The 13,593-nt window shown below is 43.5% G+C and overlaps 7 protein-coding genes across 7 annotated transcripts; 5 read left to right on the forward strand and 2 right to left on the reverse strand.

The window, feature by feature from the left end:
- Positions 1 to 353: 353 nt before the first annotated feature.
- On the forward strand, positions 354 to 3,452 carry SS1G_14061 (hypothetical protein; the record flags this gene model as incomplete). The annotated part of the gene is made up of 2 exons (XM_001584914.1): positions 354 to 1,151; positions 1,212 to 3,452. The coding sequence occupies 2 exons, from the start codon at positions 354 to 356 to the stop codon at positions 3,450 to 3,452; spliced, it is 3,039 nt and encodes a 1,012-aa protein (XP_001584964.1).
- A 290-nt stretch (positions 3,453 to 3,742) lies between these two features.
- On the reverse strand, positions 3,743 to 5,240 carry SS1G_14062 (hypothetical protein; the record flags this gene model as incomplete). Its single annotated transcript, XM_001584915.1, has 3 exons — positions 3,743 to 3,960; positions 4,024 to 4,970; positions 5,026 to 5,240. 3 exons carry the CDS (start codon positions 5,238 to 5,240, stop codon positions 3,743 to 3,745), a joined length of 1,380 nt encoding a protein of 459 aa, XP_001584965.1.
- Positions 5,241 to 6,413: 1,173 nt separating this feature from the next.
- Positions 6,414 to 6,563, forward strand: SS1G_14063 (hypothetical protein; the record flags this gene model as incomplete). Its single annotated transcript, XM_001584916.1, has 1 exon — positions 6,414 to 6,563. The coding sequence occupies one exon, from the start codon at positions 6,414 to 6,416 to the stop codon at positions 6,561 to 6,563; it is 150 nt and encodes a 49-aa protein (XP_001584966.1).
- Positions 6,564 to 7,682: 1,119 nt separating this feature from the next.
- Positions 7,683 to 8,312, reverse strand: SS1G_14064 (predicted protein; the record flags this gene model as incomplete). Its single annotated transcript, XM_001584917.1, has 3 exons — positions 7,683 to 7,826; positions 7,895 to 8,038; positions 8,181 to 8,312. 3 exons carry the CDS (start codon positions 8,310 to 8,312, stop codon positions 7,683 to 7,685), a joined length of 420 nt encoding a protein of 139 aa, XP_001584967.1.
- A 309-nt stretch (positions 8,313 to 8,621) lies between these two features.
- SS1G_14065 (predicted protein) lies at positions 8,622 to 9,719 on the forward strand (the record flags this gene model as incomplete). The annotated part of the gene is made up of 4 exons (XM_001584918.1): positions 8,622 to 8,843; positions 8,894 to 9,096; positions 9,151 to 9,359; positions 9,418 to 9,719. The coding sequence occupies 4 exons, from the start codon at positions 8,622 to 8,624 to the stop codon at positions 9,717 to 9,719; spliced, it is 936 nt and encodes a 311-aa protein (XP_001584968.1).
- Positions 9,720 to 11,051: 1,332 nt separating this feature from the next.
- On the forward strand, positions 11,052 to 11,783 carry SS1G_14066 (predicted protein; the record flags this gene model as incomplete). The annotated part of the gene is made up of 1 exon (XM_001584919.1): positions 11,052 to 11,783. One exon carries the CDS (start codon positions 11,052 to 11,054, stop codon positions 11,781 to 11,783), a length of 732 nt encoding a protein of 243 aa, XP_001584969.1.
- Positions 11,784 to 12,582: 799 nt separating this feature from the next.
- SS1G_14067 (hypothetical protein) lies at positions 12,583 to 13,537 on the forward strand (the record flags this gene model as incomplete). The annotated part of the gene is made up of 2 exons (XM_001584920.1): positions 12,583 to 12,893; positions 13,030 to 13,537. 2 exons carry the CDS (start codon positions 12,583 to 12,585, stop codon positions 13,535 to 13,537), a joined length of 819 nt encoding a protein of 272 aa, XP_001584970.1.
- Positions 13,538 to 13,593: the final 56 nt, after the last annotated feature.

The following is a 13,593-nucleotide window of genomic DNA, read 5'->3' on the forward strand; positions in this document are numbered from 1 at the left end:
TTTCATATTGCGGAGGCTGTATTGAATTGTATAGTACCTTTCAAAACATAGATGTGCCTCTCAACGGAAGCCCGATATCACGTGGCAGATACCTCTACTCTGATTTCACTTTTCACTTTCACTTTCATTTCCATCTATCACATAACTACCTACATAAACTATTCTGTTGTTTGGTCTCTTCAATGAAGTTATTAAGAAAGAATGAAGAGAACTTGAGTGTTTCTCTCCCGGTCGTTTTTCCTCCCCAGAGATCATCCAGAAGAGATTGGTGAAGTATATAGTTTTCATGAACGCGGTTTGTGAACTTGTTCAATAGTTCGTTCCTCCAACACGATCTTATGATGGAGTACACTATGGATAGTATGGGACAGTCTCAGGACGATGGCCTGGGTAATACCTTGAGCTCTCAAGAGGATGCAATGGATTATACTATGGATGATCAAGAGAACACAATGGATTATACTATGAGCCATGACCCAACAAACCAAATATTGTCCCAACTACCAGATGCGCAAGGGTTTTCGGAAGAGGAAGAGGAAGATGATCCTCCCGTCTTTGGGTTTGCTCGTTCGGTCGGTATAGCTCGAGATCATCAACTCGATGATACATCGGTGGATATTTTACTTTCTATGAAGGAAGATGTTTATCACAAGTTCATCAGCGACCTGAATGACAGTCATCTACCACAGCTCAATGTTAAAGCCGAATCCAATACAAATGAGCGAATGTCTATATCTGCAAACGCCATGCGACTTCTTACATCAGTGGCGGAGAATGAAAGTCGGGAATCTATTAATGCTCTGGTATATCCATTTCTTGGTAGTAAAAAATCGAAGTATATGAGAGTCGAATCACCATTGTTACGTAGTGACCATGAATCTGATTTTCGAGAATTTGCAAGAAGGGAGGGATTCGAAGTGAAACCTCAAGATATTAGATTACCGCTAGAGTTGGTCAGTGTCGAGAACAATGATGGGTTGGAATTTCCACCCGAGTTTTACAATTTCGAAACCGAGATTTTCGATATTGTAGCGAATGAGAAGATTGAGGTGACGAAAAATGCAATGATTTCCCTGCATACGACCTTGAAGGCAACATTAACAAAAGAGGATGAGCAAAAGATTTGGGAAGCTGAAAGAGCACATCCAAAAGTAAGTTCTAATTCCGTCAGATGTGTTCATTTACTCGTAACTCCATGCTAATTGATTCAGAAATTTCCAGTCTCCAGTGATGTAACACCACCGCTTTCTCCAATTTTTGTACCGCTGCCTGATAGCCCTCTCCCATTTCTTCCTTTGGCTTGCGAAATACCGTTGCTTTCAGATCCTGAATCTCTTACATCGCTGGATCTCAAGAAGATTGAGGATGAGGTTTTCATGGAAGATCTGCCGGCTCCTATGCGCAACAAACCGGCAAGTCAAGCAACACTTTCGACGTCCGATGACCAATGTACAATACCTGGAAGCTTATCCTCTCCACCAGAATGCATCAAAAAGCTCTATCCAACCTCTTCACCTCTAGAAAATAAACGAGTTGTTGCGGGAAGTAGGAAAGTAGAAGAGATTTTGACCCCACCGAAGCCATTTGAAGAACCAGGTTGCAAAAGCGTACACTTCAATAACGTCGTGGAAACGTTTTTGCTCAGCAATAAACCTCAACCGGGAACTCCTGAGCCCACAATTGAAACCAAGTTCCTCGAGGAAGCATTCGGCAAAAGTGGAGAACAGGTCAAACGTCGGGTTGAGCAAGAGAGGCTCGTGGACACACGAAACCGTGTTGAGGTTCCAGAGATGGACTTTAGCGTAGCTGGACCTCCTTGGAAGGAATCAAGTTCTCGTATTGTCACTGCTAACGACTCAACTTTGCAAGAGCTTATCGAGGGAGTTAGTGTTGACCCTTTTATGAGTTGGCCGGGATTGAAGGAGTCACATTCGAAGGTACCATGGGTACCATTTGAACACAGCTTGGGAAACATTGCAGAGGAGATAATGGGCAATGAAAAGACTCCTGAATCGTCCATATATGGTCCGGAAGATGATGAAATGGTCAAAAGTTCAGGTCTCGTCTGGAAAAGGGAAGGATTTAGAATTCTTCGGGAAGAGTCCGATGAAGATGACGAAGATGAACTTGAGTTGGGTTTCTTTCCAAAGGAAGTTGCTATTACATCATCGACAACAGGAAAACGAAAATCCGAAACAGAAGATATAGATCAACGACCAAAGCAAGCACGTCAATCAGAGTCTCATAGTCGCGGAGATGCGACGACAAGTTTTAGATCGTTCATCACTCCGGAGATGCGTAACCAAATGAATGTGGAGCCAACTACCAAAAAAACACGATCTACTGTTGAAGATCAAATCTCTTTGTCTGGAAGTATATTCTCAATGAAAAATGCACTAAACAATTTCTTAGAGATACGAGGAGCACAAATACCTAAGCCTATTGAAAACTCTCAATTTTTTGCTCCGAATGTCGCATCTTCCGCGCCACCTGCACCACCAAATCAAGCAACCTCCAACAAGGAAACCTCAGTCCAACAGTCATCCATCCCCGAAACTCATTCGCCTCTCCCAACACCAACCATCATCGCCCCTTCAACTCCCATCTCCATCATTCTCTCCTCGGCCATGTTCAAAAATCGTCCTCTAATCCGCTCCCTTCAAACTCTCCTTCCAACTCTCCAGATCTGCGAGCGCGACTTCTCAGCTCACAACACCACAGTCTGGAATACCAACTCAGTCGCCCGTTCTCCCGTAACATCAACCCTCACCCATGAAGCCGATATCATCATTTCCCCCACCACCGGACTTGTCCTCACAACCCTCCAGCATATAAGACAAAAACCCCTACCTGGACATAAAACCATGGTTCCAATTCGAGACCGCTTAATAAAAGTCAGTCCTCGATACGAAAATCTATTTATCCTCGCTGCTTCCCCGTCGAGCGAATTAGGAGATAGTGAATGTATCGCCTGGGCCAATTTCGTCGGCTTCACATTAACATTACCAGCAAGCACAATCGTGCAATACATCCCCATCGACCCTACCAACCCCAATAACGAAAACATGGCGAAATATATCTCTCATCTCATTATCCAACATGCATTACAATCCCCTTCTCCTACCTCTAACCCCACCTCTTCCTCCCCATCCCCCCTGAAAATAGACCTCCTAGACCAAGAATCCTACTGGGAACTCTGGCTCCGCCGAGCAGGAATGAACGCCTACGCAGCACAAGCCACGATAATCCAACTCAAAGAGCCGGAACCGAGATGTAAAATGGGGGAAGAAGGGTATGAGAATGAGATGAGGATAATTTCTGAAGAGGGGCCATATGGATTGAGTTTATTTGTGAGGATGAGTAAGGAGGAGAGGATAAGGAGATTGGCGTGGTTGATTGGCAGGGGCGTTCTGCTGAGGGTGGGGGAGGTGGTGGATCAGGTTTGGGAATGAATAGGGGGTTGGATTGGGGATTGTGCTGTGGAGCAGATGTTGGTGGGGATGGTGGGTTGGAGAGTGAGTTGTTGTAATAGGGGATGTAGTGTGATGCATGGTATATAACCACCGTATGCTGTATGGCTGTAAGCACCATTTAATAGCTGATGGATAGATATCTAGCTGGATTTACAAAAGATATACTCGCTCTTAGGATTAACTAAAAACAACAAAACAAAATTGCTAGATAGATAGATAGATAGATTAATACACAGACGAAAGATAAATACTGCAGAAATTATTTAATATTATAAACTCCATACTTTTAAACTATTATCTAGTGTTCTGCTTTTAGTTTTGCGTATCGCAGAATAAGGTTTCTGTGAATCTGAAGTACTTTCATCATCGGAGCTTTCTTCTCCTGCGTTTATAGATGTATCATCATCAGCAGCATTAATGTTTGTTTCGGCTCTTTGACCTGAACATGTCGCTACTACTGTTCCGGATGGATGTAATACTGTGGAACCTATTGGATCTGTGGTTTTGGAGTTAGTATATAAACTCGCGAAGTACAGTATAAAAAACATACCATCATGAGCCTTCCACTCCCAATCACACCCAACAGCTCCCTCCCTCCCTCCAACCCCCTCCCAAACCCTCACCGTCCCATCCGTACCCCCAGCCCAAATCTCCATCCCCTTCTCCCCCTCAAAACAACCAACCCCCAACCTCTGATTCGTCTCCGCCTCCCTCCCCTCCAACCAACTAACCAATTTCCCCGTAACCCTCACATCATACACCAAAACCCCGCTACTCTTCCGTTCCGCAATCCACAAATACCTCCCACACGCACTCCACCCCAACTCACTAATTCCCTGCCCCCCTATCTCCGCTTCAGCATCCGCCGCGGAGGAAATATTCCACGTCCCCACCGTCCCCCCCAATCCATTCGCATCATATAAACCCACCCATCGTGTCCACGTCCCCGCAGCTAACATACTCATACTCGAACCGGTATTCCCATCCAGCGAAGATTGTAAAGACAATGCACTTACAATCCCACGCATACCTACACCACCACCTTTCATTTTGTGGCGTTTAGATGGGATAGTGGGGAGTTTGGTGAGGGGTCCTGAGCCGGGATGAGAGATGTCGAACTGGGATATGAGACATTCTGTTCCGGTGAGGAAGTGGGTTCCGGGGGTGCTCCAGAGGATGGAGGAGGGAGTGAGGTATTTTTCGGTGGTGGGACAGATGAGATTGTATGAGGCTTGAGGGGTGGAAGAGGGGGAGAGGATGTTGCAGAGTCGGATGGGGAGGGAATTCGCACAGCTTAGGTAGAGGGTTGTGCTGGGGTCTGAGAGGGTAAAGTGTGGGTATGTGGCGATACAGTTTACGGGGGTGGGATAGGTGTGGGTTGTATAGGGAGAGAGGGATAGTGGGGAAGAAGCATCATCTAGGAGTGTAGGTGGGAGAATAAAAGTGCGAATTTTGTTGTCGGCGGAGGATGTTAGGAGGGTTGTCCCATCGAGTGTCCTATTAATTAATTTTAGTAAACCGAAATTCCGATCAAACTGGTAAATATACATACCATTGTACACTCTTAAAATAATTAACTTCCAAATCCTCATCTCTCACCTGTTGATTTTCCCCCAACCCCTCATCTTGCAAATATTCGTCTCTTCCCTCTTTCCCTGCATCCTTCTCCCTCAACTCCCTTTCGCGCACATGCGAAGTAGCAATCGAACAAGAATAAACATCATCCGTAGAAGCCACCAGCGTCAGTTCCTTATTTACTTTCTCCATCATGCATTGACACCTGAATCATTCATCACATGTAAATACACCGAGAAGAAATGTAAATTCACGTCACACTTTTTCGCGTTTGTTCAAGGAAAGTCTACGCGCTGTAGCGTGTTAGCTCAAGCTTTAAATTAACCTTAAAATTAGCTTCTTATGATTTCAGCTTATTGATTGGTTAGTCTCGCAGATTAGCCTCGGTTCGCTTGGGAAGGTGTGTATTCGCTAGATTTTCCTAGATGTGCAACAGAAATCGGCTTTTTGTCGGAGTCAGGTTGATTTTATCCTGAAGTGGAGTTGTGAAATTAGTTGGGAATTTGACTGGAAATATATGTAAGTGATTTTCTGTACTCAATGCCGAGCTATTGGTAGCATACTTAGTTGTGTTAATTGGATATGATTATTGAAGAATTTAAAAAACTAGGCTTTAATATAAGAAAGTGCAATTTTATCTCTCACTAGAACTCGTCCAGCCATGGCTCACGAGAGACGCTTTCCTACACAGTACGTTTCATGACAAGTGAGCAGGGCATTTGAACTCATCTAGACGCCAAAAGCCCTGACTTTTGATTTGCAACTTCCGTGGAGCCATCTAATCTATCTAATATCCATATATAGGTAGGAAGACATCATGGGCGAGGCGCCATTGTTATATCCTTCCTAGAGTCAACTCACGAGACCGAAAAGGCCATTCCTGGGCCCATTGCTAGAACCGCTAATTCAAAGCGAATATCACAAGAATGGGCTGCGAAGAGGGATAGCCGAGAAAACCCGGTTACCCAAATAAAGAGAATGATCCTGCGCTGAGTTCTCAGGTGGTTGCGGCATGGTCGTCTAGGATGGCGAAAGTAGGAGTGTGTAGAAACTATTCATTCCTCCCTAGAAAAGCTGATGTACGCTCCATGCATGTCTCCTGGTGATTGTCATCCTGCGGCATATCCATCTATTCTCCGTCGAATGGATTATGTAGATGTGATTTTTGCTGATATGAATACCCCAGAGTCAAACTCAACACCATAACCCGGAGGGGTTAAGATGGTGTGAGCAGAAGAAGTATGTATAAATGGTTGTGCTCAGAATCTGAACCATTATTAAACTGAAAGCTTCGGAGTCGAGGGATCCAAAAGAGAGCGTGTTGTGTTATTGGTGTTTGAACCAAGGTGGGGCTAAGATTCGGGGATGAAACTTTCAATGACATATAAATATGGTATAATCATCGAAGGATGGAACTTCCTAGTAGAAGTCGAAGATATACCAGCTTCAAAGTCTAAGAAGTTCACTCGAATGGTGGTAAAAGCCGTGTGGGTACAGTGGTCGTGGCTAACATGATAGCCGCGCTGACAGGTTGTTGGACTTCTTTGCACACGCCTCATAATATGTTCTTGAGATCATTTCCTTATGTAAACTTACTTATAGGTTTCTAACACTAATAGTTGGACTACAACACTAAGGCAGAAACATAGGGTCAAATGGCTGGTACATTGGCCGGGCTTGATTTCAGCATTTGATGGGGAGGGTTGCTTACGATATAGTTATGCACCTAACATCTGAAGCCATAATCTCTTATCAGATACCCGGTAAGTAAGTCGCAAGCTTAAAACAAAACTACAATTGTGAATGTACTGTGAGTTCTCCTCTTAGAAAATAATGTGGAAGCGCTGGAAGCATTGGGACAGATAAGAAGAGTAAGGTTAGGAGCAACGGAAAACAATAGTAGTCATATTGTAAATTCATCATCTCATCAGTAGTGACTAGAATATACTTGGAGATATCTGGTAAATGAAATTACGGAGCCAGAAGATGGTGCGTAATAAGTTTGTGAGTTAGCTGAGTATCGCCAAGCGCGCTGAGTCAGCAACGAAGCTTTTGTTAGAGAAAGCGGTGGGAGAAAAGGTAAAGTCACGTGTCGATCTCTACCTAGGTATCCTTTCATCGAAGGAAAAGATGTTGAGTGGTATTCATTCACCTTCCTCTCCAACCAGACCCTGATGTTAAGTCATCGAAACGCCAAGGAGAGGGGATCTCCTTGATTCTTTCTGTACATGTTGTTTTTCTTTGGCCTTGCAGTGTTAATCTTGTTGTATGGAGCAAATAAGGATTGCCAATACACTCATTTCATTTTCCCCTCTTTCACAAATCAATGTTGTGTAAGCAGCCTTTACCATACTTCAGATATTGATGGGCCAGAACAGTTTTGTGCTTCAATTCTATTACGTTACGAACTTTTTTAAAGATCTCGAGTAATTTGAATCTCCCGTGTATACCCGCGCGTGTGTGTTACACATAATTGAGGAGGTGAAAGTTGTAGCCAACCACTCAAGGCCAGGCTTGGATCTTGATCTTCCGCGCTTCACGCATCGCAGGTCTTAGTATTGAACAATTTTTCAGATCAGCAACCTCTCCTCATTACTAGGCCCTATAATTTAATATTGGCTGGTATCACGACATTCACGATGAAAGGCTTTTGTCAAGAAATGCAGGGGATGTCAGCTCACTCTTCGACTTGTGCACCGTGACAATTAATGTCGCTACCAATCGATCTTTACTCTCGTCGTTCCTGTTACTAGTTTTTTCATCGTTGTCTGGTGGTGCCTTTTCAACTCCATGCCAAAGCCCGCCCCCGAGATGGACCAAAAACTGCTATATGAATGAGTGCAAACTGTCTCCGCAAGTTCACGTATCAAAGCAATGTAGCGTTTTGCCAAGGTTGGACAAATCCCTCGAAATTTCCATGGCATACGTAAATTTGCATGGCAAGAAGGCATTACAGTTGAGAACAGCATCGACAGACACCTAAAGACTTGCTTTTGCATTTTCAATACTATCCCTGCAGTATGTCACTATCAAGAACCAGCAAATATTTCTGTTGGCGACCGAACTTTGAAATCAGCCATATCATCTATTTCGACTCAATCTGCTGCCTTCCTACATCCAGTGGCGGCTAACTTGCTCATTCTCAATGTTGGGACTCAAAATCCTCCTAATCCAAGGCTCCGAGTCCATCTTCTCCTCATTTCTTTGACTGAATCTGATCATACGATACTGCAAGGAGTCGAATTTGATCCTTCGATTTGCCATATTGCCTGTGGGTGCTTTGAGAATGCTGGTTCTTCCATGCAATCACATATGGATTTTCACCATGGACGATGCGGATAGGTTGAAGAGGTCGTATTCAAATGAGGGGCAAGTGCAGACATGAAGATTTTGAATGGTTTCCCTCAATTTTCGTTGAACTGAAATCGAGGACTTTCGGCGTTGCACGGCTGCAAAATCGTCTATATATACACCTTAAATCTCCATGGAAGAATGAACAAAGCCTCGATATCCATCACTGTTTATTTACATACCAACACTCATACTTAAGTCGATTGTATCAATAACATCAAAATGTCTCTTCTTACCACGGAGCTTGCTTGCACTTCTGCCCCCGATCAAGTCTTGCATCTTTTCTTCCAAGACGGCCAAAACATTCTCGAAGCGCGATCTCCAGATGGCGGCAATGTTTGGACTACTCAAGATACTATCATTGCTAAAGATGGAGATTACAATGGCTCTTCTATGACATGCTACTATGTAGACAAAGACGCAAATTTCGATAACCAGCCCTCAGTATGTATTGGTCCTCGGTGCTTGCTTGTATTGACTAACATACTTCGTAGATTCATCTCCTCTACATGAACAAGGATAAGCAATTGACGGAGAAAGTCAAGCGCATGAAGGGAGACAATCCAATTTGGGAGGACGCTAAGGTCCCAGACGAAGTCAGGAAAGGACCAGAGCAATATTCGAAGTTGACCAGCGGCTCATTCAACCAAGGCACTGGTTGGAACCCGAATGGTTCACAATGGGCATACTTTTCAGCGTAGGTTATCATCTTGATTAGTCGATTCTGAAAACTAACCAGGTTCATTCAAAGCTCCAAGGATGGCAAGATGGGCATCGTCGAAATTCGACGCACTCCAAAAGATCCATGGCATACAGAGACTATTCTCGAAGAAAAGTGGGGTGATGAACTCCCTGGAACCGCTCTAGCCTGTGTAATTGGGAATGGAAAGATCAGGGTGTTCCTCCAGCACCATGACTACAGCATCATACTCTACGAAAATCAAAACAACACATGGCATGGTAAGTACTAGTTTCTACATTCTGTTATAATAATTTTTCCAAGCTAATTGTCTGCCAGACCGAGGCACCTTCATTCCGAAAGACAAGGTTCAAGCCACAACACCGCTTGCTTGCACCATGACCAAGGACGGAAGCGTCCATCTCTTCTACGTCTCAAAGTCTAACAAGATTATTCATTGCACCGATGGCAAGAAAGAGGAAGAATTGATCAATTTCTTCCCAGGCTCGAAGTTGGGCGCTACTTCAGTTGAGAACAAGATCACCTTGTTCTTCAGAAACTTGAACCCTGTCAATGAAGTTGGCACGCTTGAGAATGAGAATGGCTCCTGGAAGCATGGTACTACTGTCATCCCCGCATGACTCTTGGTTAATAACGAGGAGGAGGAATTTTTCTTATGTTGATTTTCAGGACTCCTGCTCGGAAAAAAAGCCATCATCTTTCTCTCACAAAACCACAATCAGTTATTTCGGGATGATATTCATGACGCAATCCACATTCTCTTCATTTCGCTATTAGTTAGCTGTTAGTTATCCTTTTTGAATTCAGTCATTGGCATACCTGAATCATGGTTTTACTTGATATGATTTTGAAATTTTCTCGTGATAATTCAAGTAGCTGCCTCTCAGTGATCTTTCTCGCTTAGACTTCTGATAGACCTTAAGATAGCATCTTATACCCAGCTAGGCCCTTGAAAAAACCTTATGCAAACTTACCGAGCAATATATGAAGTCACTCTGTAATAAATTAGATATCGTTTGAAGACTACATCATCCTTCATTATGCAAACTGGATTCGATAATCCAATGATTCTGGGAGTTCAAGATCCTTACCTCCCACTAAAGTTCCAGTCTAGATTTGACAATTACTTTCTCATGCACAGAATCCTGAACAGATGTCTTCTAGTGTCCTGATTCATTAGTTCATCATATATTTATCTGGACAAACAGATCTCTCATTGTAATATCAATCACACGTGATCATAACAAACTTAATATAATATTATATAAATACTACTACTAAATTATCTAACATACATAAAAGAATGTAAGATTACTTTGAGATTTGTGTATCTATATTCCGAGTCTGTTTAGACTATCTATGATAGTAGTCAGTATACTAATTCCATGTGTCAGGATACATCACAAAGATGCTTGATGGTTAGGGTTACACAGAGAATCGTACCATCCCATACCACTATTAGGGTTATTTATTGGATTTCGGACTTGGTTGTCTAAGCTTCTTTTACCATACACATTCCCCGACTGAGGAATTCACCTCAACGTGGGGGTTCTTTGAGAATATTGGTTAAGTTGTATGGGGATCTCAGGATTAAATGGTTGTGGTGGTGCTTGTCGTGCCTAGGTACGTGAATTTCCTTGTAAAGTTGACTCTCAGCATGAAATTCTTCACACAAAGATTGGTTTGATCAAAAAATGATATGACCTACGATGATTGCCAAACTATCTTGTCCTGCATATACTACATTTTGACAATAGTACATATCTTTGAAGATTCCCAGTGAATCAAGATTATCTGGTTTTTGATCTCATCCAAATTGATTAATCGGATGGATCAATCACACCTTTATTCCCATTTTCTACTATGAATTTTTCTTGCAGAGTAAGTCTTACAACACAAATCAAATAGACTTTGACATCCTTTACTATTTTTGGCATCGCACCTACGCCACCATGAGCACCTCTCCATACAATACTTCGAGTTCATCGAAGACAAAGAGTCAAAGCCAATCATTCAGCAGTTCATATGCTGAAATTCAAACCCCCTCAACCTCAGGATCATATTCTGCACAAAGATTCCATACACAGCAGCAATTATCTTTCCTCGTTGGTGGAAAATCCTACCTCTTTCCCGCAGTATTCGGCGTCTACAGAGATGGCTCGACAAAATTGGTTCTCTCAGAGCACCACATAACTACACCCTTCATGATAATCACTACATCGAATCTCTCCGACAAACCTTCAATTACTGTCTCCTCCCCCACCGCTGTAATGGGAACCGTCAAGTTCCATGACTCTTCTTCCAAAACCGATATCGTGGTAGGCAATACTTCATCAACACTACAATCATCAGGTCTTCTCTCACCAGTCTGGGACTTTACGTACACATTTGATAATGAAAGTCAAGAAGAATTTCAATGGAAGCGAAGCTCCGGAGAAGCAGTCGCAGGCTTAGGGGGCAGGAGTAGGGGGTCTAAACTCGTGAGGATTTCTACTGGGGAGGTTTTGGCTGCTTGGTCACAGCCAGCTACTACGAATATGGATATGGTGGCGAAAATTGGTTTGTTAGATAGTGGAAGACCGCATGGATGGGGTGAGAGATGGGAGGTTACGGTTGTTTTGGGTGCGATAGCACTTATTGAGAAGGATAGAAGGATTAGAGATAATGCTTCTGCTGCAGCGTAGGATGGATGATATGTGCGATCTAGCTTGGGAAAATATGTGCGATCTAGTTTAGGGCGAATCAAAAGGGTCGGTCATGATACGAAGTGTTTGAGAAAATTCAATAGGAGTTTGTCTTGCTTGAATATAATTGGGAATTGGTCGCATACGATATGCGCCATTGCGATCCGGTGGCAATCTTCGCAATTATTGATTTGAATCTGCTGCACTACTTTTTGTGATCTTTCTTTCTACCATTTATGGCTTTAGTGAGCCAATCGAAAATTGACAATTGTAAATGGGAAATTATTACCAACCAAAAGTTCTTTTTTAGAAACTTTCTAGAAGCAAGGCACAAGTTCTTTCATTGTTCGATTACTCCGATTTTCACCACTTCTAATCTCAACGTCTTTGTTCATGCCACAGGAATTTCTCCGCTATACCTTCGTGCCATGTGTATATAACAATAAGTCTTTGTTCTTAGTAAAGACAAAGCAAAATCTGTTCGGAGTGTCCCACGTGGTGAGAACAAAGTTTTTCCGAGAAGAAATCTCAGTACATTGCTAGTTATTGGTTATGGGAATTATTTCTACTAGACTACAACTTTTCTATTGGTAGTGCTCTGGAGTGCAAAGATATCAAAATAAAATATTATCCAAGAAAGAACAAAGATATATCTATAGCGAAAAACTACCCCCTTTGCGGAACACTACCACTTCTTTCAACAGTATGATCATTTCCTCACATTCACAAACTGTCCAGATAGTCCTCACACTCACCGACACAAATCCAAGACATCCCTATCATCATCTCAACCACAAAAATGTCAAATAGCCCCAACAGTCCCACCGTGCGTCTACAAGAAGACCACGAAGGTCTCCAAGTCGTACCAGACGATGACTGCAACGCCCGATCCGAAGAATCACCCATGGACAAAGATATAAAATTCCAACCGTATTCCGCGGGAGCTGCATACGGTGGCACCTTGAACGTCAGTGAACCCGGTTATAATGTCCCTCTAGGGCTGGAATCACCTCCTCCGGCTTTCCACCTCATAAATGAATATAAAATCAGTAATAATAATACCCTTACCTATCGAAGATTCACCACCTCCCGAAAGCCTCAAACAGAAACGTATATGTGGAATGAGGAAATGGTTTTTTTGGTTCTTGATACTACTATTATTTCTCGCCATCATCGGATTAGCAATAGGACTAGGAGTCGGACTTAGCAACTCCAACTCAGCATCTTCAAGTTCCCCAACTCCTAGTTCCTCGACCTCCTCATCAACAGGAACAACAATCTCATCCGCGGCCCCCTCAACCACTTCCCCCGTCGGACAAACCTGCGTCAACGGCACCGGACCAGGAAACTACCTCGGCCTCTGCAACTTCTCCTGCAACTTCGGCTATTGTCCCTCTCCCTGCACCTGTCTCCAATTCTCTACCACCGCTATCCCCGCTCCTCCTATCACCAACACCCCGGGATTTCCCCTACCGGGCGAAAATGCAGATTATACCGGTTTATGCAGTTTTACATGTAATCATGGATATTGTCCCGAAGGGGCTTGTACTACTGATTCCTCTGCAGCTGGAGGTAGAAATTCGTCGGTTACTACGGCTGCTGCTGTGGTTTCGACGCCTAGTTCGGGTTCTTCGTCGTTGCCGGGTTCGAGTGTGGAGTTGTTGACTTTGACGCCGCCGACTAGTACGGTGGTGGTTACGTTGTTGGGGTCGGTGACTAGTACGGTTGTTGTGGGGCCGAGTTCGACGGGTTAGGTTAGGTTGGTGGTTGGGGTTGGGGTTGGAGTTTGGATGATGGATGGTTATATCGA

Source organism: Sclerotinia sclerotiorum, genomic scaffold (assembly GCF_000146945.2).
Source record: "Sclerotinia sclerotiorum 1980 UF-70 scaffold_29 genomic scaffold, whole genome shotgun sequence".
Lineage (NCBI taxonomy): Eukaryota > Fungi > Ascomycota > Leotiomycetes > Helotiales > Sclerotiniaceae > Sclerotinia > Sclerotinia sclerotiorum.